Source organism: Jaculus jaculus, chromosome 1 (genome assembly GCF_020740685.1).
Source record: "Jaculus jaculus isolate mJacJac1 chromosome 1, mJacJac1.mat.Y.cur, whole genome shotgun sequence".
Lineage (NCBI taxonomy): Eukaryota > Metazoa > Chordata > Mammalia > Rodentia > Dipodidae > Jaculus > Jaculus jaculus.
In genome coordinates, this window is record NC_059102.1 from 310,570,913 (window position 1) to 310,598,765 (window position 27,853).

At 40.6% G+C, this 27,853-nt stretch overlaps 1 protein-coding gene across 1 annotated transcript; it reads left to right on the plus strand.

Annotated features, from left to right (window-relative positions):
• Positions 1 to 214: 214 nt before the first annotated feature.
• Positions 215 to 27,853, plus strand: Tmco1 (transmembrane and coiled-coil domains 1). Its single transcript, XM_045161210.1, has 7 exons — positions 215 to 370; positions 1,185 to 1,262; positions 6,938 to 6,997; positions 9,479 to 9,525; positions 11,273 to 11,340; positions 19,837 to 19,981; positions 27,328 to 27,853. The coding sequence occupies exons 1-7, from the start codon at positions 301 to 303 to the stop codon at positions 27,424 to 27,426; spliced, it is 567 nt and encodes a 188-aa protein (XP_045017145.1). The 5' UTR covers positions 215 to 300; the 3' UTR covers positions 27,427 to 27,853.

Here is a 27,853-nt window from a genome sequence, read left to right on the forward strand (position 1 = left end):
AACGCTACGGAGAGAGAGGGGCACCGCTGCCATCCTATCCCGAGCGGAACATCCAAGCATCGCGAGACTTGCCCTCAAAGCCCGCGTTTCACCCCGAGATTTGCGGGCTGGTTTCCTCCGAAGCTCCTGGCCGTACGGTATCGCGTAACCTGCACTTCCGCTGCTGTGTCCCGGAAGCGGAAGTGTGGTCTCTGTGCTGTCAAAGTTGGTGTGTTGTACTCGGTGGTCGCCCACCTTGTGTGTCCCGGGCTCTTTACGCTCTCCCCGTGGCGGGTGGGAGTGCGGGGACCGAGGCGCGAGATGAGCACCATGTTCGCAGACACGCTGCTCATCGTCTTTATCTCCGTGTGCACGGCGCTGCTCGCCGAGGGTGAGGGCGGCTGCTCCCCGACACCAGCCTCAGGCCGCCGGGGCGGGGGGCGGCGGGATCCCCAGGGCCTTCGACCACCCAGCAGGGGTTCCGACGCAGAGCCTCGCCCGCGGGCGGAGGCGCTTGTCTGCTGCGGGAAAGCTCTAGGCGGTCCTCAGACAGCAGCGGAGCGTGACCTACTTTTCTGTGGTCTAAGATGGTATATGAACTGTGGAGGAGACATTTTCACGTGCTCACAGTTTTGGTTGAAAAGTAATTATATTGATCTTTGAAAAAAAAACTTACTTCTTTTTGTTTTTCTGAGGCAGGGTTTCAGTCTAGCTCAGGCAGGCCTGGAATTCACTATGTAGTCTCAGAGTGGCTTTGAACTCATGATGATGCTCCTACCTTTGCCTCCCAAGTGCTGGGATTACAGGCGCGTGCCACCACGCCCAGCTGAAAAAGTTACTTCTTGTAATCCCAGCTCTGGGGAGGTGGAGGCAGGAGACTCATACGTTTAAGTTAACACCATCCTTGGCTACATAGCAAGTTCAAGGCTACATGAAACCAACCTTCCTTCCTTCCTTCCTTCCTTCCTTCCTTCCTTCCTTCCTTCCTTCCTTCCTTCCTTCCTTCCTTCCTTCCTTCCTCCTTCCCTCCTTCCCTCCTCCCTCCCTCCCTCCTTTTTTTCTTTCTTCTTCCTTTCTTTCAAGTTAACTACGGGTAAATATGAAGCAAGGTGAAATCCCTCTCCCTCCAACAGTAACCACTAATGACAGTTTGTTGTGACCCTTCCAGTCATTTCTGTGTTGGCATGTTGCTTTTAATGTTTCAGGCATAACCTGGGTCCTGGTTTACAGGACGGACAAGTATAAGAGACTGAAAGCAGAAGTGGAGAAACAAAGTAAAAAATGTGAGTATGGTAGCACATTAAAAATCTTTTCAATGTGTGAAGCTCATCGAGTGCATGTTCACAGTAAATGATAGAAGCACCAACTGATATTTTATAGGTATGCAAATAGAACCCACTGTACTGGGTGTGGTGGCACACACCTCTAATCGCAGCACTGGGGAGGCCAAGATGGGAGGAATGTGAGTTCCATTTCTGTGTCACATAAGGAGACTCTGCCTCAAGAAGATAAGAAAGAAGAAAAACTTTGTGGAAATGTATAGTAAAACTAAAGGGGATCAAGTCACAAGGCAGTTATATATGTGCAGTCACAATTCTAAAGATGCCCCCATGGCGCAAATCACTTTACAGTCCCTTCTGGTATAATTGGGATATGGATACAACAAAAGAACATTAGCAAAACTATGGAAATTTCTGCCTGTAAGTCGTATTTAAAGACTCAAAAAACCATTATGACTAGTGTTGAATTAGGTATTGTCTTCAGGGATAAGCCAGTTTTTAAAAAAATATTTTTGTTTTTTTATTTGAGAGAGAGAGAATGGGCATGCCAGGGCTTCCAGCCACTGCAAAGGAACTCCACATGCATGTACCACCTTGTACATCTGCCTTACGTGGGTCCTGGGGAATTGAACCAAGGTCTTTTGGCTTTACATACAAGCACTTTAACTGCTAAGCCATCTCTCCAGCCCTATAAGCCAGGTTTTAATTGGATGAACACACTGAAGGATAGTTTAGGAAAAGATACGATCAGGTAATTTTGTTTTCTGTGAAATAAAACTAATATTTAAGAGGACCCAACCTAGAGTACAAAGCAAATCATTCCATTTGCTTGTTTTTGTAATAGGGTCTTGTGTAGCACAGGTTGGCCTCAAACTCATGGTCCTTGAGCCTTTGCTGCTTTTTTAAAAAAAATATTTTATTTATTTTTAATTTTGGGGGGATAACCTTCATACTTGTAGATAATAACCCATGGCAGTCCCCCCCCCCCCACTTTCTTATTTATTATAGAAAGAAAGAGGCAGATCAATATAAGAGAATGGGTGCACAAGAGCCTCCAGCCACTGCAAACAAACTCCAGACACATGCACCATCTTGTGCATCTGGTTTATGTGGTTACTAGGGAATCGAACCTGGGTCCTTAGACTTTGAAGGCAAGTGCCTTAACTGCTAAGCCATCTCTCCAGCCTGAGCTTCAGCTTCTTAAATGCTGGGATTGTGATAGGCTTTATAGGCTCAATGGCTCTTGGTATTCTTTATCTTTTCCTTATGCCTTTGTAAGTTTGAAATTTTTTAATATTTATTTATTTTTAATTGACAACTTCCATGATTGTAAACAATATCCCATGGTGATCCCTTCCCTCCCCCTACTTTTCCCTTTGAAATTCCACTCCATCATATCACCTCCCTCTCTCAATCAGTCTCTTTTTAATTTTGATGTCATCTTCTTTTCCTCCTGTTATGATGTTCTTGTGTAGGTAGTGTCAGGAACTGCAAGGTCATGATATCCAGGCCATTTCGTGTCTGGAGGAGCATGTTGTAAGGAGTTCTACCCTTCCTTTGGCTCTTACATTCTTTCTGCCTCCTCTTCCGCAATGGACCCTGAGCCTTGGAAGGTGTGATAGAGACATTTCAGTTCTGAGCACTCCTCTGTCAGTTCTTCTCAGCACCATGGTGCCTTCTTCATTCCAAGGTCACTGCCATCTGAAAAGATAAAGTTCTGAAACCAAAAGTGAGAGTAGCATTAATATATGGGTATGAATGTTAAGAGTGCATACTGGACAGTTTGTGAGCATAGTATATACATTTAGCCAGACAGCACTAGATGTTACATCCATAGGGCTCATGACTACCGCTGATGTAGGTTTTCAGTATCAGGGATGTATTTCCTCCCATGGAGCAAGCCTCCAGTCAAATTAGAAGGCACGTAGTTTTCCTCATAACAGACGTGTCACTATTGCACCCATTGGCTCATTTGGCCTGGCTGGCCAAATATAAGGCTTGCAGTGTCCACTATTGGGTATCTTCACTGGTGAAGCTTGTAAGTTTTTTCATAAATTTTCTCATTGAAATGGCTGAGAGTGTAGCTCAGTGGTAGAGTGCTTATTTAGCATGCTCAGGAAATCTGAAAAAAAAAACAAAACACTGGCCTCCTTTGATCCACATAATAGCTATTGTGGTCATTTTTTATAAATGTTACCACTACCTTATGGGAAAGGAGATTGACACTCAGAAAGTTAATGACAGACTTACATCACAGAGCAAACAAAGAATTAAGAGGCCGAACTCAGACTTTGGTTTTCAGTCTTAGACTTTTAAAATTATAGTTCACCATTCCTTATTCAGTGTCAGTAATGCACATCTCCATATTGAAAACTAAGTTCATTATCTTCACCTTCCCAAACATGATCGTCTTCCAGAATTTCCTTATATTGTTGACTGGCGCCTTTATACTTCCATCAGAACAAGCCAGAAACTTTCCTATGCTTACTTATCTGACTTCTCTTGGTTTTGCTCTTATCTCCCTGGGAATTATTTTGTAATTTCCTTAAAGATTTCTTACGTTGTTGTTGTTGTTGTTCCCCCATGGTAGGGTCTCTCTCTAGCCCTGGCTGATCTGGAATTCACTATGTAGTCTCAGAGTGGTCTCAAGTTCATGGCAATCCTCCTACCCGTGTCTCCTAAGTGCTGCCAACGCCTGGCCCCAGCTGTTTGTTTGTTTGTTTGTTTGTTTGTTTGTTTGTTTTGAGGTAGGGTCTCACTATAGCTCAGGCTGACTTGGAATTCACTATGTAGTTCCAGGCCAGTCTCTAACTCACATGAATCCTCCTACCTCTGCCTCCCAAGTGCTGGGACTAAAGATATGCACCACTACACCTGTCTCTGTTGTTGTTGTTTTTTTCTAATTGTAATTTTTTTCATTGGAGACAGTGCCTTACTCTGTAACCTGAGCCTAACCTGGTGCTCACTGGGGAGCCCAGTGTAACCCAGGCTAACCTGGAACTTACTACAATTCTCCTGCCTCAGCCTCTTAAGTGTGGGGATTCACAGGCATGAATTATCAAACTTGGCTAATTTCCTTGACTTCCTATTGTTTATTAGAGTTGGTGCAAAACTCAGGATTTTATTTTTTCTTTTCTGTTTTCCCCCTCCCATATGCCTTCCTCTTTCTCTCTTTGTCTTCCTCCCCTCCGCTTCTTTCTCCTTCTCAGTCTCTCACGTTAAGTATTAATCCAGGCCCTGAGCCTTGCACATGAGGTAGTACCTCACTATATAGATGGAAGTCCTACCACTGAGCTGTACTGTTCTCTAGGCTTTCTTGTTTTAGTTTTATTTTGACATTCATTCCTTTGGTGAACTCATTTTTGTGCTGTTTTTGCCAGTAACTCCCCAAAATTATGTATTTGGCCCAGTCCCCTTAATTCAAGATTCATTATTCTAGTGGACATTTTGTTACATTTTGTGTGTGTGTAATGTGCAAGGTGAGGGTATGTGTGCTTACTTGTGTGCAGCGTGTGTGAAGGCCTGTGGTCAATATTAAATGCCTTCCTTAATTGCTCTCCACTTTATTTTACAATTTTTATGTATTCTGCATGTGTATATGTGTATCTTATAGTGTGTGTGTCGAGGTCAGGGGAAAACCTCAGGGTGTCTGTCCTCTCCTTCCACTTTTTTTTTAACTAATTAATTTTTTAATGACAACTTCCATGATTGTAAATAATATCCCTCCCTCCCCCCACTTTCCCCTTTGAAACTCCACTCTCCATCATATCCCCTCCCCCTCTCAATCAGACTCTCTTTTCTTTTGATGTCATAATCTTTTCCTCCTGTTAAGATGGTCTTGTGTAGGTAGTGTCAGGCACTGTGAGGTCAGGCTATCCAGGCCATTTTGTGTTTGGAGGAGCACGTTGTAAGGAGTCCTACCCATTTGCTCATTCTTCTCACCACCTCTTCTGCAATGGACCCTGAGCCTTAGATAGGATCTTTTGCTTTTCCACTGCTTATGCCAGACTGGCTTACCTGCAGGCTTCTGTACTCACCTGGGGGCACCTCCCATTGCTGTAGGCATGTTGGGAATCACAGATACTGTGACACTTTTCATCTTATATGGGTGCTGGGGAGGGTCAAATTATTGAGCTATCTTCCCAGCCCTCTATCTTTTTCTTTGAGACAGGATTTCTCACTGAATCTGGAGCCCACTGATTTGGCAAAGCTAGGTAGCCAGCAAACCACAGGGATTGTCCTGTCTCCTCCATCCCAGTATAGGGGTTACAGGAGTACCCCAGTGGATCTGGCTTTTATGTGGGATCTGAGCTATAGTCCTCATGATTAACTTGTTATCTTATCATGAATGTCTACTTGACAACTTATGTTTTTAAAATTGAATTTTTTTTATTTTGCTTTGTTTTTTCTTTTTTTGAGGTGAGGTTTTACTCTAGTTCAGGCTGACCTGGAACTCACTATGTAGTCTCAGGGAGGCCTCGAACTTATCATGATCCTCCTACCTCTGCCTCCCGAGTGCTGGGATTAAAGGCGTGTGCCACCACGGCCAGCAAAATTGAATGCTTTTACCACACTGTTAGGCCTTCTTCATTTGTACTCTCAATTCTTTTTAAAATATTATTTATTTGTGCATATGGGCATATACATGCATATGTGTTTATTTGTTCAGTTAATTTTATTGCTCTTTTCTTTTTTCAACTTAAGTACTCTTTTTTAAAAAGAAAATATTTTTATCGTTATTTATTTGAGAGAGAGAGAAGCAGATACAGAGAATAGACATGCCAGGGTGTCTAGACACTGCAAACCAACTCAGACACATACACCATCATGTGCATCTGGCTTATGTAGATCCTGGGGAATTGAACCTGGGTCCTTGGGCTTTGCAGGCATATGCCTTAACTGCTAAGCCACCTCTCCAGTCCTGTTTTGTTTTTTTTTTTGAAGTAGGGTCTTGCTCTAGCCCAGGCTGACCTGGAATTCACTATGTAGTCTCAGGGTGCCCGCAAACTCATGGTGATCCTCCTACCTCTGCTTCCTGAGTACCAAGGTTAAAGGCATGTGCCACCACACCTGGCATAAAGAATCTTTTTTGTTCTTTTTTACATGTACATTAATATGTATGGTGTGGTGGTATGTGTGTGTTGCATGCATGTGTATGTGTTGATGTAGCAACCATGGGCTTGCTTGTGGTGGACAAAGGAGAACATTCAGGGCCCCCTTTGTTACTCACTCACCTGTTTGCTTTGTGGGGGAGTCTCTTACTTATTCTTGAGCTTGTTGTTTTTGAGTTCCACCAATTCTCTGGCCTCGTTCCCCATAGTACTAGACTTACTGTCCACACTTAGTTGTTTATGTGGATTCTGGAGTTTGAACTTAGGAGGTCTCAAGCCCTCTCAGACCCTCACACTTGTACAGGAAGTGTACTTAACTACTAAGCCATCTTTCCAGTCCTCCTTTTTGTTTTTTATTTTTGTTTGGTTTTTTGAGGCAGGGTCTCACTCTAGCCCAGGCTGACCTGGAATTCACTCTGTATTTTCAGGGTGGCCTCGAACTCATGACCATCCTCCTACCTCGCTGCCTCCTGAATACTAGGATTACAGGTGTGCATCACCATGTCTGGCTTCCTTTATTTTTTTTAATTTACTATGAAACTAATTTTTATTTTGGTATGTTTACAGTGGAAAAGAAGAAGGAAACTATAACAGAATCAGCTGGTCGGCAACAAAAAAAGAAAATAGGTGAGTTATTATTTGAAATAAAGCTTAGGTTTTTCTAAAAAAATAGAAGTGTTCAGATGATGAAAATATAAAGTTGTTAATGATGATAAGTGGTATCTACATAATTTTTTTGCATGGTTTTGTGAGAAAGAGATAGTTTTGCTATGTAGCCCAAGCTATCCTAGAATTCAAAGTCCTCCTGCCTTTGCTTTCCAAGAGCTGGGACTACGGGCATGCTTACTATGCTTCCCTGCCCTTCTCTTCTCTCTCCTCTCCCTTTCTTCTCTTTGCCTTCTTCCCTTATTCATTGTTTTTCTTTCCTTCCTTCCCTACTTCCCTCCCTCCTCTCTTTCTCCCTTCCTCCCTCCCTCTTTTCCTTCCTTCCCTCTTTTCTTTCTTTTTCCTTGAGACAGGATCTCATGTAGTCCATACTGGCCTTGAACTCGCTGTGCAGCTGAGGATGACCTTAAACTTCTGATCCTTCTATCTCTACCTCCTGGGTACTTAGATTACAGGCACACTGCCTGGTTTCCATAGTACTGGTTGGCCATAGGGCTGTATGCATGTTAGGCAAACATTCTGATAACTGAACTACATTTCCTCTCCCACCCCCTTTCTTAAAGAAAAAGTACATGTTCTCATGATCTAGCCTAAGGTAGGCTTTAAGAAATATATTTTTTACTTATTTTGAGAGAGAGAAGAGAGTATAGGTGTATGTTACCCTTGCCAGTGCAAATGAACTTGAGATAAACATGCTAGTTTATGCGTCTGACTTTACATGGATATTGGAGAATCTAACCAGGACTGGCAAGTTTTGCAAGCAAGCGCCTTTAACTGTTGATTGCTCATTTTAACAAAATTGTTCATTTGAGAGAGGGAGAGAGAGGAAGATGCAGATAGACAGAGTGGTGCACCAGGGCCTCCAGCCTCTGCACACGAACTCCAGACACATGTGCCCATTATGCTTCTGGCTTACATGGGTACTAGAGAATCGAACCTGGGTCCTTAGGCTTCACAGGCAAGTGCTAAACAATCTCTTGAGCCCATGATTGCTCATTTTAGATGCATATTTCCCTCTTAAGAATATGTGGTTAGCCGAGCATGGTGGCACATGCCTTTAATCCCAGCACTTGGGAGGCAGAGGTAGGAGCATTGCTGTGAGTTTGAGGCCAGCCTGAGACTACATAGTGAATTCCAGGTTAGCCTGGCCTAGAGTGAGACCCTAGCTCACAAAAAAAGAATATGTGTTTAGTTTGTGATATCTTTATTCTGTTCTGCTTTCTGTCCTCCCCTTTTTTTGTATATTATCTTTGATCTTTTATATTGGTATTGATCTACTAGAGCAAATAATGTACAACTTTTAGGTAATTTCAATCACAGCTTACATTAATCAAGAAAAAAAGTTTATGTTGAGAATTAGTACTTTATGTTGATGGAATGTAGTAATGAAGGCATTCATTAATGTGCCAGGCGTGGTGATGCACACCTTTAATCCCAGCACTTGGGAGGCAGAGGTAGGATTGTTATGAGTTCAAGACCACCCTGAGACTATATAATTAATTCCAGGTCAGCCTGGGTTAGAGACTGTACCTCAAAAAAGAAAAAAAAAAAAAGGGCATTAATGTATAATTGGTACTTCTTCTGCTTGAATTCTGTGGTAGTGTTTGTATATACAATAGTTTTCTTGAAGTAGAGATTAAATTTTTTATGTTTTTTTAGTTTTATGTATTACTTAACCAGGCACCTTATTTTTAGATTGATTATGCAAAAATATGAAAGAAGATTTTAGATCCATCTTACCAACTGATAAGGTTTATAATTTTTAGATTATATATTCTTCTAGTGAAATTTTAAGAAAGGAAAAGTTAATAGCTAAATTATTAATATTTGAGATACATAAGTGCAATCATTATTTTACACTTATGAACTACTAGAGTGGGAATTCCCATTAGTAGAATGTAAGTTTTTTTTTTTTCTTTTTTTCTTTTTTTTTGTTTTTGTTTTTAGGAGGTAGGGTTTCACTGTAGCCCAAGCTGATTTGAAATTTACTATGTAGTCTCAGGGTAGTATGTGTATGTAACTATACCTGGGTAAAATATTTAATATCAGAAATATTTTTTTTTAGTTTTTAAATTTTTGTTAATATTTCCAAATTAAATATTTTATTTAGTTACATTAAAATATTTTGGTGCTCTACTGTATTTGGATGTTCTGTTAATATAAATATATATATATATATTTTGGTTTACGAGGTAGAGTCTCACTCTAGCCCAGGCTGATCTGGAATTCACTCTGTAGTCTCTAAGTAGCCTCAAATCCATGGCGATCCTCCTACCTCTGCCTTCCTAGTGCTGGGATTAAAGGTGTGCGCATCACACCCAGTTTATTTCACAGTTTTAAGTGATGTTTAAACAAAATGCTTTTGTAATCTCCAGTGAGAAGTTATTTAATAACTGCTCTGTTCTCATCACTGCTTAAACTAACTAGTTTGTTAATTTTCAGAGAGACAGGAGGAGAAACTGAAGAATAACAATAGAGATCTGTCAATGGTAAGAGTCCAGAATATATTCTATGTGAGGTTTAAACAAAAGTCTGGCTTGCATCAAACACTTAACTTTCTCAGAAATTTATCAGTTACAAAGGTTACAAACAATAACAAACAGATGAAAATCTGCTGCTTCTCTTAAGCACCACTTTGATAGTATTTTTAAGGCTACTTAGGTCATTATAATTTGTCTCCTACAAATACTTCTTGCTTAGTTTCCCTCTTAGATATTCTATTATGCTAAGTCTTTGATGTATAGGAACTTGTGAGATTCCTGCAAAGGGGTTGGAACATTTAGGATGGCTTTTATTATTTTGTTCTTTGAGTCTTCAGGCATTTATTCCCCATGTACTGGGTATTTCTAGAGCTGACTTTGTTCAAGCATGTCTTCCTAAGGTACTGCACAGGCTGATTGCATGACTTGACAAGCTTTTCTGCATAACTTCTGTACATGTAGCACAGGACAGCTGAAGTTTGCAGGAGTTTCTCAACCTACAGATCTTTGCCATGTTTATATCTTCTGGAAATTCTTTTCCAGAAATGCTATAATTTGCAGGTATCTGCTGGCAGAATTGCTACATATTTGCCATAGCAGATTTGGAAACTATAAAAGGTAAAATTGTCAACATACCAATGATCCAGAGCTACCGTCTATTAATTGTGCATCTACATAATCTTTTGTCTATTTCTGCATTTATGGGGTATGTAATTTAAAATGAATTTAGTTGCAAATAACAGAGTACTCTAACTACAGCGGCCTAAAACAGATACTGATTTCTTTTCGTTGCTCTAGAGGTCAGTAGTGCCAGGCTAGTGTAGCAGCCCATTGTCCTCAAAGACTCATGTCCTTACTAAATTCCCTTGGTTGATTGGATCCTGCTTTGCCTTCAGGCATTATGTTTTTCATTCCAGTATATTCTTTCTGCTTAAAATAAAAAAGGAAAAACTGAGCAGAAGGCTTAAGGTGGTTCACGTTTGTCCCTTTTATTTATTGATTTTTTTTTTTTTCAAGGTAAGTTCTCACTCTATCTCAGGCTGACCTGGAATTCATTCTGTAGTCCCAAACTGGCCTCAAACTCACAGGATCCTCCTACCGCTGCCTCCCAAGTGCTGGGCTTAAAAGCATTCACACCATGCCTAGCTAAGTTTATCCTGTTAAAAGTCTATGGCTGGGAGATGTTTTAGTGGGAAAAGCAATGCTTCTATCACAAGGACCCAAGTTTACATTTCTAGCACCCACATAAAAGCTTGTTGGTAGGCATCTGTAATCCTAGTTCTGGGAAAGCAGAAACAGGAAGATCCCCAGAACTTGGTGGCCAGCTAGTCTAGTCTAATCACTCCATGCATGCATATACAAAACAAATAAACCAATAAAAACAAAAGTTCCTTCCAGAGCCAGGTGTGTGATAGCTACTCAGGAGTCATAGGCAGAGAATCTGTTGAGCCCAGGAATTCAAAGTGAACCTAGGCAACATAACCGATTTCATCTTAAAATAATAAATAAATATCACCTTCAACACTTCTTACTTATTATCATTGGCTAGAACTGGGTCATGTAGCTACCACAGTTCATTACAAGATGGCAAGGAGAAGAGGAATTGGAGATGGAAGGTAAGTTAGCTAATAAAAAGCTTTCTACAATGGAGAGCTTCCTGAAGAAGTGACTTGAAACCAAAACTTTTGTATTGTACTTCAGTGGTTTAAAAAAAAACAAAAAACTGTGAGATGACAATTTATTGCTTTCCTTATAGGTGCGAATGAAATCCATGTTTGCGATTGGCTTTTGTTTTACTGCCCTAATGGGAATGTTTAATTCAATGTGAGTAGCCTGCTTTTGCCTAGTGTTATTCTTTGTTTGCATGTATGGGAGCATAAATTTTTTATGTTTTATGTCATATTTTTGAGGTAGGGTCTAACTCTAGCCCAGGTTGACCTAGAACTCACTCTGTAGCTCCACGCTGCCCTCAATCAAGCTCCCAAGTGCTGGGAATTTAGGTATGCAACACCAAGCCCAGCCAAGCATAAGCTTTTTGACTATACTTCGTTTTGATAGAATTTCAAACATACACCTTAGTACTTAGGGACCTGAAGCTCTGATTGAGAGGTTCAGGTGTGTATGTGTACTTGTGTGTGTGTTCATATGTATGAGAGTGCAGGCACACATGTTCCGTGGTGTGTACTTGAAGATCAGAGGACAACTTTGGCTATCACTCCTTTCCTTCAAGCTTGTTTGTATCTCTCATGTTTGCATTGACAAGACTGGGCCTGTGAGCTTTCGGCAATTTTCCCATTTTTGCTTTCCTTCTTTCTCTAGGCATGCTGGGGTTGTAGATACTAGTGCTGTAGTGTCTGGCTTTTATGTGAGTTGTGGCGATCCCAACTCAGGTCCATATGCTTGTGGAGTAAGCACTTTATCCACTGAGCCATCTTCCTGCCCAAAGATTGTTTGAGTCTACTTTAGATGACATAGCCAGACTTTGTCTATACAAAAGAGTATCTGAGGAGTAGCTGTAGTGCTTGCTATGCATGTATGAGGACTGGCGTTTGGATTCCTCCCACCCATGTGAATTCTGGGCGATTGTTGTAGCCCACTGTAATCCCAGTAACTGGGAGACAGAAAGGGGGTTCCTTCCACCCCCTGAACAAACTGACTGACGAGATTTAAATCTACAGGCCCTGGGTTTAAGTGAGAAACTTGTCTCAGTAAATAAGGTTGAAAGTGATGGGAAAAGACACCTGATGTCAACCTTTGGTCCACACACACATATACACACACATACATTCACAGTCACACATTAGAAAAAAAAAAAGAAAACAAAATTCAAATTTACAGAAAAGTTGCAAGAATAATGTATTTTGTGTAGATGTAGTTATTTTACAAGTCTTAAGTTTTTTGTCTTTTTTATAATGTATATGTCCGCATACATACATTATTCACCTGTTTTTTTCTTTTTTTTAACATTTTATTTATTTGGGAGAGAGAAAGAGATGGAGGGGATGGGCACACCAGAGCCTCTAGCCACTGCAGAGGAACCCCACATGCATGCGGCGTTTTGTTCATCTGGCTTTACATGGGCACTGGAGAATTGAACCCAGGTCATTAGGCATTGCAGGCAAGAGCCTCAACCACTGAGCCATCTCTCCAGCCCCTCACTTATTTTTAGGACATTTTCATTGCCTACATTCATTGTTCATGGTGTTGTGTTACATTGAGGAGATATTCTTTCAAGTATATAATATAAGTGGAGCATATCACCTATCACATTTTTTTAACATTTGAGATTATACTTCTTGATCCTGTACTTGTAACAATTTCAGTGTATATTTTCTTTTTTTTTAGTGTGTATTTTATAAGGACATTTTTTTAAATAAACTCAAAGCAATCATTGAAATAAAGGGATTTTCATTTTGACAGCAGACAATTACATAATAACTTGTTTTTACCTCTTTATAGTCAGAATATTTATTTACAAGATAAAAGCTTAAGCATTATATAGTCTTTCAAAAAAGAATTAAATATGTTCCCTCTGTTTTCAAGTTGTTTATATATATACTTTTTCAAAATGAAGGTATTCATATAAAGATAGTGACTCTTAAAATACTCTTAACTACTATAATCTTGTTCAGTGATGATCAGTTACTGCTATCTAAACAAGTTTGTAGCAGACTTGAGTAATTGTGAAACTGCTTTGGACAGAAGTTAGAAAAACATCCAAAGATGACAGCTAGTTATTCCTTTTTCAAAGCTTACCAACTATACCATGTGTATTAGGATTTCCTTTGCAGTTTTTTCCTTGCCTTACTATTAATCCTCTATAATTCCCATTTGTATGTCTGTTCCTTTTTGTTTCTCCTTACAAAGTATACCTTTCCTTACTACCTGTTCGCTGGCATACTTTGTGCCAGGCACCGTACTAAGGTATTGGGATATAACAAATAAGTGACCTTTGAATTCAGTAGTATCAAAAGTTTATTGGATATAATCATGGAAAATGTTAATAAAAATTAAAAAAAAAAAGTTTATTGGAGCTGGGTGAGGTGGCACATACCTTTAATCCCAGCATTCATGAGGCAGAGGTAGGATCACCATGAGTTCAAGGCCACCCTGAGACTACATAGTGAATTCCAGGTCAATCTTAGCTAGAGTGAGACCCTACCTCATAAAAAACAAAACAAGGGCTGGAGAGATGGCTTAGCAGTTAAGCGCTTGCCTGTGAAGCCTAAGGACCCCGGTTCGAGGCTTGGTTCCTCAGGTCCCATGTTAGCCAGATGCACAAGGGGGCGCACACGTCTGGGGTTCATTTGCAGAGGCTGGAAGCCCTGGCGCGCCCATTCTCTCTCTCTCCCTCTATCTGTCTTTTTCTCTGTGTCTGTTGCTGTCAAATAAATAAATAAATAAATAAATTAAATTAAAAAAAAAAACAAAACAAGAAAATTTTCACTTAACGAATCATTATTGGAATCATAGACCTTTAGGACCAGAAGACTTAGGAAGATTTGCCCAAGATGTTTAGAAGTCTCATGATTTCTCCTATTTAAAAAATATGTATGTTTTATTTATTTACCACTTGTTTGACAGGAGAGGGGAGAGAGACAATGAATGAGAGAATATTCTAGGGCCTCATGGCATTGCAAACGAACTCCAGATGCATGCACCACAGTTTGCATATGGCTTTATGTGAGTACTAGGTAATTGAACCTGGTCCAGCAGACATTGCAAGCAAGTGCCTTTAACCATAGAGCCATCTCTTCAGCCCAGTAGAGAGATAGACACACACACACACACACACACACACACACACACACACATAAACACATCTACCTACCCCTCCCTCCCTCTCTCCCTCCCCTCCTTCCCTCTCTCTTCCCTCCCCTTCTTCCCTCCCTCCCCTTCTTCCCTCCCCCTTCCTTCCCCCCTCCCTCCCTCCCTCTCTGTCTCTATACACACACATATATATGTACTCATACAGATACGTATATATACACATACATCTATCCATTCTGTTTTGGTTTTTTCCAGGTAGGGTCCCACTGTAGCACAGGCTGATTTGAAGTTCACTATGTACTCTCAGGGTAACACTGAACTCAGGGCAGTTTTCCTACTTCTGCTTCCCCACTGCTGGGATTAAAGGCATGTGCCACCACATCTGTCCCCATAATATATATATATATATATATATATATATATATATATATATATATATATATATATATATTTATTTATTTATTTTTTATTTTTTTTTTTCTGGGTTGGATTTATTTTTTTATTGGCAACTTCCATGATTGTAGACAATATCCCATGGTAATGCCCTCCCTCCCCACTTTTCCTTTGAAACTCTACTCTCCATCATATCTCCTCCCCCTCTCAGTCTCTCTTTTATTTTGTTGTCATGATCTTTTTCCCCTCTTATAATAGTCTTGTGTAGGTTGTGTCAGGTACTGTGAGGTCATGGATATCCAGGCCTTTTTGTGTCTGGAGGAGCACCTTGTAAGGAGTCCTACCCTTCCTTTGGCTCTTACATTCTTTTCGCCACCTCTTCTGCAATGCCATACTATATTTTTAAAAATGGGATCTCATGTAGTTTAGGATGACCTTGAACTCGAGATCCATCTGCTTTAACCTCCTGAGTGCTAAGATTATCGGCATGCAACAAATGCCCAGGAAGGTGTTTACTACTTCAGAGTAGAGGAGATGTCTGCGTGGGATGACTTACCATTTAAGAATTTGCTCTCTTCCCTATGTATGAAGTTAATATAATTTGGGACATAATATAAAATGGGAGAGATCCCTATAAATGGATAAGTTCTGGAAAGTAACATCCGAACTCAGCTGTATTTTGTTGTTTCTTGAGCTACAGAACCCTCTATCTGTGGCCCTTGCAAAGGCTTGTTTCTCTTTACATTAGGATGGGAACCCGTCATGTCCCTTGCCAAAGCAGAGTTTGTTGCTGTATGCATGTTTTTCATTGCCCTTAGTGCTCACCACCTAAAATTGACGCCCCTGTTTTCATTCCCTTCTTTTCACTAGATAGTATTCTGTTGTTGTTTTTCTTTTTGTTTTCCAAGGTAGGGTCTCACTCTAGCCCAGGTTCGCCTGGAATTCACTGAATTCTCAGGGTGGCCTTGAACTCACAGCGATCCTGGGATTAAAGACGTGTGCCCCCACACCTAGATAGTATTCTGGGCACAGTATTATCAACCCCCCATAGGATGCTTCCTGTTAAACTGTCTCTTTTGTTTTTCCAAGGAAGGGTCTCACCCTAGCTGAGCCTGATGTGGAACTCACACTGTAGTTCAGGTTGGCCTCCAACCTTCATGGTGGTCCTCCTACCTCTGCCTCCTGCATGCTGTGATTAAAAGTGTGGGTCACACTCCCAGCATGAGCTACTTTATTTTGTTTTTGTTTTTCGAGGTAGGGTCTCACTCTAGCCCAGGCTGAGCTGGAATTCACTATGTAGTCTCAGGGTGGCCTCGAACTGATGGCATTCCTCCCACCTCTGTGTCCCGAATGCTGGGATTAAAGGCATGTGCCACTGTTTTAATGATCTAGGTCTTAAGAGTTATGAAAGTCTACAAAGTCAAACCACATTAGCTTTAGGAGAAAAATGACATGAAAACATCATTTAGCAGACCTCTTGTAAAAGGTTACTATTGCTAGGTAGGAAGATATTCTTTGTTTTTACATATACTATTGTTGTCAATGTTATTATTCAGAAAAGTTGCAGAACAGTAGCTTTTTATTGTTTGATTTTTAATCCTAGTGGACATTGATGAAACACAAGTATTTTACTATATATTAATGATAGATTTGAGTTTTTTTAAATTTTATTTATTTATTTGACAGAGAAAGAAGGGGGGAGAGAGAGAGAGAATGGGTGCATCGGGGTCTCCAGCCACTGCAAATGAACTCCAGATGCGTGCACCCTCTTGTGCATTTGGCTAACGTGGATCCTGGAGAATAGAACCTGGGTCCTTTGGCTTTGTAGGCAAATGCCTTAACAGCTAAGCCATCCCTCCACCCTAGATTTGAGTTTTTGTTCTGTTTGAGGACTTCTAGGCTTGGTGAGCATTCAAGGGAACCCAGGTAGATGGAGCTGGATTGTCTCAGGACCATCTGAACATGAGGTAGCTGAGATTTTCTTCCAGAACTGCTCATCGGGTGGCACAGTAGAGTCTGACATGACCTGAATCTGTTTCTGTATGACTAAATAGATGAGATATTAGCAGAGTTACCAGGAATATATGTACAACATTTGACTTTGATAATGGTGAATATGTCATAGTTTGTATAATAGCCTACCAAAGTATACCTTTTTAACTTTGTCCTGGGGGTGGCCAGCGCCAAAGGTTGGTACCATAGGGCTATTGGGTTCTTTAAAAGCTGTACAAATATATTTTTGGTCTTAGGACTTATTTAAGGATGTTGTGGCACAAGTTAGAAGAAATTCACCATTGTTCCCAGTATAAGGAAATTTTTTGAATTAAGTGACCCTTGGTCAGAGTCATCCACGTATATTTTAGATTTGATAATAATCCTTTTGACATCTATGATTATTTCTTCTTATTACAGAATTAAAACTACTAGAGATGGGGACACCATGTCTTAAGGCCTTGTTTGTTTCCCCTTTTAGGAAGCTCTTGTGTTATTTAGTAGGCTATTCATATATTTGACCTACCCCTCTATCTTTGGTTATATATTTCTCTTTGAGTATTTAAGACCAAGCAGGTAGCCAAAATTTAATCAAGGGTTTATTTTGGAGGTTGCTAATGGATCTCCAAAGGAGACTTTAGGGACCCAGGAGTAGCCCTATAGCTTCTCCAGTACTAGTGTTGTCTGTTAGAATGAGTCAGGCCATGCTAGCCAAGTAGTTCTCTTAAAAAAAAAACAAAAACAAAACAAAACAAAAAAAAAAAACTTTATTATTTATTTATTTGAGGGAGAGAAAGAGGCAGAGAAAGGGAGAGAGTAATAGGAGCGCCAGGGCCTCCAGCCACTGCAAATGAACTCCAGGCACTTGCACCCCTTGAGCATCTGGCTTATGTGGGTCTTGGGGAATCGAACCGCGGTCCTTTAGCTTTGCAGGCAAACACCTTAACTGCTAAACCATCTCTCCAGTCCAGTTCTCTCTTTTTTGGGAAGCCTTGAAGACTGATTTTTCCCCAGTTGTGACTCTCCTCTTTTTAGATTATACACTGAAGTTTTTGTTTCTCCTGGTGACATCTATCCTTTTTTCCTTATCTCTTTCTGGTCCCTTTTTGTTTCTTGGCTTCTCAATTATAATAAGTAGAAGTTGTCACCTAGAGCAACTGTTTTATGTTCTTACCTGGTTTGGCTGCCAATTTTTGTAATTTTTTACAAATAGCAGGTGTTAACTGAGTTAAAATTTTATCTAAGAAGAATTTCCTGGAGCCAGGCTTGGTGGTGCACACCTTTAATCCCAGCATTTGGGAGGCAGAGGTAGGAGGATTGTCTTGAGTTTGAGGCCACCCTGAGACTACATAGTGAATTCCAGGTCAGCCTGGGCTAGAATGACACCCTCCCTCAAAAAACCAAATAGAAAAAGAAAAAGAAAAAAAGAATTTCCTCCTCCATAGTATCTAGAGTTACATTAGTATGTTTTCTAATTGTCTCTTTAAGTCTGAGTGTTATGAGCAATTCCTCTTCTCTCTGTATTATCTAAATGAGCCCAGCTTCTAAGGAGACAGGGTAGACTTTTGGGTTATCCTAGTAGCTGACTGTCCCACGCCAGCTATTTTGTATTAAATTAGGTTTCAAAAACAAGCTGAGTATGGTGACTCACTCCTGTAATCCCAGCAATCAAGATGCTGAGGTAGGAGGAATCCTGTGAGTTCAAGGCCAGTCTAGAGCTACATAGTGAGTGAGTTCCAAGTCAGCATGGGATACAGAGGAACCCTGCCTCAAAGAAACAAAAAAAAAAAAAGAATAGATTTAAAAAATTTATTAAGGGCTAGAGAGATGGCCTAGCAGTTAAGCGCTTGCCTGTGAAGCCTAAGGACCCTGGTTCAAGGCTCGATTCCACAGGACCCATGTTAGCCAGATGCACAAGGGGGGCGCATGCATCTGGAGTTCGTTTGTAGTGGCTGGAGGCCCTGGCGTGCCCATTCTCTCCCTCTCTCTCTCTCTCTCTCTCTCTCTCTCTCTCTCTCTCTCTCTCTCTCTCTCTTTCTGTGTGTCACTTTCAAACAAATAAATAAAAATAAAAACCAAAATTTAAAAAAAAAGTAATAAAAAATAAAAAAATTATTAAGGGCTGGAGAAATGGCTTAGCAGTTAAGTGCTTGCCAGTGAAGCCTAAGGACCCCTGTTGGAGGCTCGATTCCCCAGGTCCCATGTAAGCCAGATGTACAAGGGGATACATGCATTTGGAGTAGGTTTGCAGTGGCTGGAGGCCCTGGTATACCCATTTTCTATCTATCTGCCTCTTTCTGTCTATTGCTCTCAAATAAATAAATAAAAATAAACATTGGTTAAAGGCACTTGCTTACAAAGTGATGCATGTGTCTGAATTTACTTTGTAGTGGCAAGAGGTCCTGGTACACCCATATTCTTTCTTTCTCTTTGCTTACAGATTTTCTTTCTCTTTTAAATAAATATTGTTTTCAGGGTTTTTTTGTTTGTTTGTTTTGCTTTGTTTTCTTGAGGTAGGGTCTCACTCTTGCTCGTGCTAACCTGGAATTTACTATGTAGTCTCAGGATGGCCTTGAACTCACAGTGATCCTCCCACCTCTGCCTCTCGAGTGTTAGGATTAAAGGTGTGCACCAGCATGCCCAGCTTAAATTTTTAAAACATATATTTTGTTATTTGCAAAAAGAGATACACACAGAAAGAGAGTATTGCTGTGAGTTAGAGGTCAGCCTGGGACTACAGAGTGAGTTTCAGGTCAGCCTGGGCTAGAATGAGACCCTACCTTGTAAAAGAGAAAAGTAGGCTAGAGAGATGGCTTAGCGGTTAAGCGCTTGCCTGTGAAGCCTAAGAACCCCAGTTCGAGGCTCCATTCCCCAGGACCCACATTAGCCCGATGCACAAGGGGGCGCATACATTTGGAGTTCGTTTGCAGTGGCTGGAGGCCCTGGCTTGCCCATTCTCCCTCTCTCTCCCCCTCTATCTTCCTTTCTTTCCCTCTCTGTCGCTCTCAAATAAATAAATAAAACTAAAAACCAAAAAAAGAAAAAGAGAAAAACTTGACTAGAGATCAAGGGATTTAGGGTTCTACCTTTGTCCCATATTCTTTGCTGAAGATAGTAAGTCTTCCAAAAATAACAGTTATTTGCTTTTGTTTATTTCCTTTTCAGATTTGATGGTAGAGTGGTGGCAAAACTCCCTTTCACTCCACTTTCCTATATCCAAGGGCTGTCTCATCGAAACCTGCTGGGAGATGACACCACAGACTGCTCCTTCATCTTCCTGTATATTCTGTGTACCATGTCAATTCGCCAAGTGAGTAACCACATGGTGATTCAGTTTATATATCCTTCTTTGTTGTCCTGTCCTCCCTCAGCTTCCCCTGGAACCTTGGGAATGTCTACCTTGCTACTGAGATTTTTCAGTTGCTTACCTTAGAATTCATCCTAAAGCGCGCGCGCTCTCTCTCTCTCTCTCTCTCTCTCTCTCTCTCTCTCTCTCTCTCTATATATATATATATATATATAAAATTCTTTTTTTTTTTTTTTTTTTCGAGGTAGGGTTTCACTCTAGTCTAGCCGGCTGACCTGGAATTCACTATGTAGTCTCAGGGTGGCCTCGAACTCATGGTGATCCTCCTACTGTGCCTCCAAAGTGTTGGGATTAAAGGCATGCACCACCATACCCAGTTCTATTTTTTTTTTAATTTATTTATTTGAGGAAGAAAGAAAGAGGCAGAGAGAGAGAGAATGGGTGCGCCAGGGCCTCCAGCCACTGCAAACAAACTCCAGGTGCATGAGCCCTCTTCTGGGGAATCGAACTGAGGTCCTTTGGCTTTGCAGGCAAACACCTTAACTGCTAAGCCATCTCTCTAGCCCCATTTTTTACATAAAATTCTTTTTTCTAAAGTTCTTTTACATGTGTGCAAAGCTGTGTTTCTGAGCCTTAAGGGTAAGAATCTAGAACTATGGCCTTCCATTCTGTTTGTAGAACTTTCAGGGTCGTTAGTTGGTATCTCTCCTTATCTGCTCACAAGTGTTACAACAATGACAGCTTCACTGAGGTGTCATATCTTACCTTCTCCAATTTTGTGAAATATTGCTCAACAGAGTCATTTAAAATATAGCAAAAGATTTCTTTGTGTGCTCTCTCCAAATGAAGAGCATAGCATGAAGTCAAAATAAATAACAACAGTGGTTAACAGCTAATGAGTACGAACGCTGTGCTGAGCATCGTTCTGAGCCCTTCCATGTTTCCATTCCAATCCTCCTGACACCTCAGTGAAGCTGCCGTTGTTAGAACCTTGCCGGCAGTAGCTTGTCCATTGCTTCTGTGCTGTGAGTTAGGGCGAGGCTCTCAGCAGTCTATCAGTGTCTTGTTTCTTCACAATACTTTTATTGACGTTCCATTCAATTTCCTGCTTTGTCACAGTAAGCCTATAATGTAAAGGGCATTAGTGATCTTTAAACTGCTTCTGAATCTCTAAAATGACCCCTGTCCCTGCAGAATAATTGAGCAAGGATCCCTTCTATATTTTGTCTACACTATATTACTATTTTTGTTAACTGGACAGATATGTTTATCATACATCCCTTAATGTCTTATTTCAAATTGTATCTTATTTCTCAGAATCCCTAGCTTAGTGTTGAATACATTGTAGCATCAGGAAATAACCAGTTGTTGTTCTTTTTGTTTTTGTTTTTCAAGGTAGAGTCTCACTCTAGTCCAGGCTGACCTGGAATTCACTATGTAGTCTCAGGGTGGCCTTTAACTCACAGCAGTCCTCCTACCTCTGCCTCCAAGTGCTGGGATTAAAAATATGCACCACCACACCTGTCTTATTTCTTTTTTTTTTTTAATGTTTTATTTATTCATTTATTTGAGAGAGAGAGAGAAAAAAACAGGCATGCCAGGGCTTCCAGCCACTGCAAATGAACTCCAGATGCATGGGTCATTTTGTGAATCTGGCTTACATAGATACTAGAGAATTGAACCTGGGTCCTTGGGCTTTGTAAGCAAGTGCCTTAACCATATCTCTTAAACCATATATCTTGAACCATATCTCAAGCCCTGTTTTTTTCCTTTTTGTAAGACAGGGTCTCATAGAGCCCAGGCTAGCCTCGAACTTGCCAAGTCTAGCTGATCGTGTACCATCCATCATGCCTGGCTTTTCTTTTTCCTTTTTGGTTTTTCAAGGTAGGGTCTCTCTGCAGCCCAGACTGACCTACAATTCACTCTGTAGTCTCAAGCTGGCCTCATACTCACAGTGATTCTCCTGCCTCAGCCTCCTGAGTGCTTAGGATTAAAAGCCTGTGCACTACACTTGTTTTTTTTTTTTTTTTAAACAAAGGTTGTAAATATCCCCTCCCTCCCCCTCTTTCTTTCTTTCTTGATTTATTTTAAAATTTTTTATATTTTATTTTTATTTATTTATTAGAGAGAGAGGGATAATGGATGCACCACTTCCTCTAGCTACTGCAAACGAACTTCAGGCACATTTACCAGCATTTGCATCTGGCTTGTGTGGGTTCTGGGGAGTAGCAGGTCTTTAGACTTCATAGGCAAGCACCTTAACCACTAAGGCAACTCTGTAGCCCTCTTTTTTTTTTTTTTTAATCAAATTTTAAAATAGGAAATTGCTGACTCATTTGATTTGACTTCAATATCATTTAATTTTAACTTTGTGCAATTTTTTTCAGAGATGAGTTTGCTGAAACTATTTAAATGTAAACACAAATATTTTTCCCTCTAGCATGATCTGCTAATGATTGATTGTTCTTTCCAGCCTGTTTAAGATTTCCCTTTTAAGCATGAACCATATGGTTATGGAATACATGTGCTTTATATTCAAACTGTAGTCTTTATATTTAAATACTCCATTATATTCTGACAAAGGACTGGAATACAAACTTCCAGAGAAGCTCAGATTTCAGTGTTCTCAGTGTTTTTTTGTCTAACTGTACCCAATAGTATTAAATGGACTGGTGGGATGGCTTAGCGATTAAGGTTCGATTCCCCAGAACCCATGTTAGCCAGATTCACAAGGGGCACATGTGTCTGGAGTTCACTTGCAGTGGCTGGAGGCCCTGGCATGCCCATTCTTCACGCTCTCTCCCTCTTTCTCTGTCAAATAAATAAATAAATATAAAATATTTTTAAAAAATTTAAAAATAGTATTAAATGACCAGGTCAGTGCATATAAACCTTTTGCCATAGGATGGAGTTTGTTCTAAAGACCACAGCTTTAAGCTGGGCATGGTGGCACATGCCTTTAATCGCAGCACTTGGGAGGCAGAGGTAGGAGGATCGCCATGAATTCTAGGCCACCCTGAGACTACATAGTGAATTCCAGGTCAGCCTGAACTACAGTGAGACCCTACCTCGAAAAACTCAAAAATAAATAAATAAATAAAATAAAGACTACAGCTTTAACATAGAAAGCATGGTGTAGGAGAACCCACTAGACTGAGAAAGAATTGAAACACATGGGTTTAAATTCTACCTTTGCTTTTTCTGAAACAGGATCTCATCAGTTCACTGTGGCCTTGAACTTCTTGAGCCTCCTGCCTCTACCTCCCCAGTGCTGGAATTATAGTCAGCACCACTACTCCACAATCTCCTGCTTTTTTTTTTTTTTTTTTTTTTTTGGTTTTTCGAGGTAGAGTCTTGCTCTAGCCCAGGCTAGAATTAACTATGTAGTTTCAGGGTGGCCTCAAATTCTGAGCAATCCTCCTACCTTTGCCTCCTGAGGAGTGCTGGGATTAAAGGCATGTAACACTATCCCTGGGTTAAATGATATTTTTTTTTTCAAGGCTTCAGAGTCTTTATTTTTTACACAGTGGTTATATAGGGGAAGAAAAAGGGGGAGGGGATAAGCTGGCTGACATGATTTAGGGCTTTGGAATTGTCAGGAAACCTAGAGGGGATGTAATTAGGTGTTCATCTAATCTTGCCTCAATGGCTTAACATCCTGACTGCACCAAGCTTCACATCCTGACCATACACTGGCCTTTTGCAAAAGATAAGATTCTGTAAGCAGTCTGCTGACCAACGTTCCAGAAGTACCTAACAGAAAGATGGATGGACCAGCTTTCTGAGTAAATGATATTTTTATTTATATATCTGAGAGAAAAATAAAGGTAAGAGAGAATGAATATTGACACATCAAGGCCTCCTTCTTGACACTGCCAACAAACTCCACTTTGTGTATCTGGCTTTACATGGGTGCTGGGGAATTGAACTTTAAAAGTACCTTTAACTGCTGAGCCATTTTTTCAGCCCTGTTCTGCCCTTAATTTACCTTTGTTGTTTTGAACAAACCATCATACCTTTCCAAATTTTAGTTTTCTCAAATACAAGATGAAGGAATTAAGCAAGAGTAATGAGTTGATTCTAAGAGTTTTTTCTAACATATTGTGTAAACTTAGCAACTGGCCTTTACTTAACCTTTGCTCATTCGTAAGCCCTGTCTGTTCACTTTAAAGTGTACAGATTGATTCTCTAGTCAGCTGTCTGCTCATGAGTGCTTTTTAGTACACCCACGCTTGTCTGCTACCACCAATTGTGATTACCTTTGGAAAGTCCAGTTGTCTATCCACAGCCTTTTTGTACTGCTTTTATTTGTTATTGTAGTTACGTAATTTAATTAGATGCTGTGTTTGCCAGTGAAGTCAGAGCATAAAAAGAATTGTGTTATGAGAACTACTTAAGTTTGGGAAAACTGAGGAGTTTCTTAAAAACATATTGCTGCATATAAATAAAGATAATGGAAGGGATGATAAAAGTCTGTGAAGAGTGTATGGAGAGATTGTTCAGCAGTTGTGGCGCTTGTCTGCGAAGTCTGACAACCCTGGTTCTATTCTCTAGTACCCACATAAAGCCAGATGCAATGACCCGAGGCCCTGACATGCCCATTCTGTCTGTTTCTCTTCTCTCCTCTCCTCTCCTCCCCTCTTCTCCTTTCCCCTTCCCTCTCTCCTCTCCTCTCCCCCCTCTCCCCTTCCCTCCTCTCCCCTCTCCTCCCCTCTTCTCCTCTCCTCTCGTCTCTTCCCCTCTCCTCCTCTTCCTCCGTCTTCTCTCTGTCTCACTCTCTCTGCTTTCAAATAACTAAATAAAAATACTTTATTTATTTTTTTTTTAAGTCTGGGCTGGAGGGATAGCTTAGCTGTTAAGATGCTTGCCAGCAAAGCAAAAGGACCTAGGTTTGATTCCCCAGTACCCATGTAAAGCCAGATGTACAAGGTGGCACATGCATTGTTTGTAGTGGCTGGAGGCCCTGGTACTTATGCACTATCAAATAAATTTTAAAATAACAAAGTCTGTGAAGAAAGCCAGGCACAGTGGCTTACCTTATAATCTCAGCAATTGGGAAGCTGAGGTAGAAGGGTTGTCAGGAGTTCAAGACCAACCTGGACTATGGAGTGAGTTCCAGGTTGGCTTGGGAGAGAGTGAGACTTTGCCTGAAAAAACACAAACCAGTAAGGGCTGTAGAGATGGATTAGTGGTTACGGCACCTGACTGCAAAGCCTAAGGACTCACGTTCAACTCTACAGGTTCCTCATAAGCCAGCCACACAAAGTGACACAGCATGCAAGGTCACACATGCACACAAGGGGCACATGCGCCCGGAGTTCGATTACAGTGGCTGGAGGCCCTGGTGTATCAATTCTGTCTCCTCCCCCCCCTCGCATGAAAAAAAGAAAGAAAGAGAGAGAGGGAGGAAGGGAGGGAGAGAGAGAGAGAAAGAAGAAAGAAAAAGAAACCAACCAACAAAACAATCCTGAAGGTTCTGGGAACAGATGTAATTGCAAATCTCTAAGTTCTTTTACTTTTTGTGGTGCTGGAGATTGAATTTTGGGTCTCACACATGCTAGATAAGTTTGCCGCCAAGCTATGTGCTCAGTCATTCTCACCACTACATAAGTTGAAACTGAACACTGTGGGTAGTACAATAAAACAAAATTTAGCCAGAAGACCTGTAGTCAAAGAAAGGCCTTGTTATAAGAAACAACCAGTGAATGAACTTTACATGCTTCATGCTAAAAATAAAAGATTTGGGCTGGAGAGATGGCTTAGCGGTTAAGCGCTTGCCTGTGAAGCCTAAGGACTCCGGTTCAAGGCTCGGTTCCCCAGGTCCCACATTAGCCAGATGCACAAGGGGGCGCATGCGTCTGGAGTTCGTTTGTAGTGGCTGGAAGCCCTGGCGTGCCCATTCTCTCTCTCTCCCTCTATCTGTCTTTCTCCCTGTGTCTGTCGCTCTCAAATAAATAAAATATGAACAAAAAATATTAAAAAAAAATAAAAATAAAAGATTTGGGTTGAAGAGATGGCTTAGCAGTTAAGATGTTTGCCTACAAAGCCAAAGAACCCAAGTTTGGTTCTCCAGGACCCATGTAACCCACATGCACGAGGTGGCACATGCATCTGGAGTTCATTTGCAGTGCCTAGAGGCCCTGTTGTGCCTATTCTCTCCCTGTCTCTCTCTCTCTAGATATCTCTCTCTTTTTTTCTCAAATAAAGAAATAGTTAAAAAAAAAAAAAAATATATATATATATATATATATATATATATATATATATATATATATATATATATATACACATACACTCCCTGGAGGCTGGGGCATAGTTTAGTAGTAGTGCTTGCCTACTATGTACAAGGGCCCAGGATTCTATTCTTTTTTCCCCCCCACAGGGTTCTATTCTTGACTCTGAGTACAATAAATAAATAGATAAATACATACATACATACTTCTTTATGATTTACCACTTGAAAAAGTCAGCTTTGATTGGTATACCAAGATCCTGTCAGGAGAGTATAGTTTTTATTATTTTGTGATGTTCATTACATTGTAGACCAAAAAGAAAAAAAAATAATCACCCTACTATAGGTCATAACAGTACTTTAAAAAAAAACAACTTATTTTTATTTATTTAGTTGAGAGAGAGAAAGAGACAAACAGAGGGAGAGAGAGAATGGGCGCATCAGGGCCTCCAGCCACTACATATGAATTCCAGACGCATGTACCACCTTGTACGTCTGGCTTACGTGGGTCCTGGGGAATTGAACCGGGGTCCTTTGACTTTGCAGGCAAATGCCTTAACCACTAAGCCATCTCCCCATCCCAGTACTTAAAAAAAAAAAAAAAGATTTATTTTTATTTATTTATTTATTAATTTATTAGAGATACAGAGAGGGATGGGGGGGAAGAAAGAGAGAGAGAGAGAATGGTTGCTCCAGGGTCTCTAGCTACTGTAAATGAACTTCAGACACATGTGCCACCATGTGCATCTGGCTCATGTGGGACTTGGAGAATTTAGGCTTCCTTAGGCATGTTCCTTAACCAGTAAGCCATCTCTCCAACCCTATAACAGTACTTTTAATTTGTATGCATTATCTTTGCCTGAGATCTATGTGAAACTACTTTCTTTCTTTCTTTTTTTTTTTTTTTTTTTTTGTCTGAAGTAGGGTTTCACTCTAGTCCAGGCTGACCTGTAATTCACTATGTAGTCTCAGGGTGGCCTTGAACTCACGGTGATCCTCCTACCTCTGCCTCCCGAGTGGAGTGCTAGGATTAAAGACATATGCCACCTCACCCAGCTTAAAACTACTTTTTTATATGTCATATTAAAGCTCAGTTCTTACTATGTTTTGTTCACAGAACATCCAGAAGATTCTTGGCCTGGCCCCTTCACGAGCTGCCACCAAGCAGGCAGGTGGATTTCTTGGCCCTCCTCCACCTTCTGGGAAGTTTTCTTAAAAGCAAACAGAATTCTTTAATTCCTGTTAAACATTTTAGACATCCAAGTCAGACTGGTTACAGGCAGCCGTCGCACTGGGCCATGTTCTAGATTTATTTCTTAGCTTTCTTGCCATGATTAGAATGAGAATAGCAACCAATAAATGGGATAGTGCTTTTGGTCACAGATTTTTTTTTTTTAATAAGTAGATTTCATTAGTTACGTTCGGGTCATGTTTATGCAACCACAAGCAAATGTCACGTTTCTTATTTCCGTCCTTACGTATTTTTCTGTGGGACTAACTCTCAAGACCATGTGTGTGCCACATACCATGGAAGCCAACTCTCCATGAGTGTAAACAGCTCCGAGAAAAGCAGCTTTGCAACTAAACTTAATGGAAGTTATGTCACTTAAGATCAATAAAGAGCCAAGTTTTTAGCTATTTCA

Bases quoted from the DNA above. Each gene is read 5' to 3' on its own strand.
- Tmco1 (XM_045161210.1), top strand. From the start codon at position 301: ATGAGCACCATGTTCGCAGACACGCTGCTCATCGTCTTTATCTCCGTG. The intron at 371-1,184 runs GTGAGGGCGGCT...TTAATGTTTCAG, and splicing joins CACGGCGCTGCTCGCCGAGG to GCATAACCTGGGTCCTGGTT. The intron at 19,982-27,327 runs GTGAGTAACCAC...TTTTGTTCACAG, and splicing joins GTACCATGTCAATTCGCCAA to AACATCCAGAAGATTCTTGG.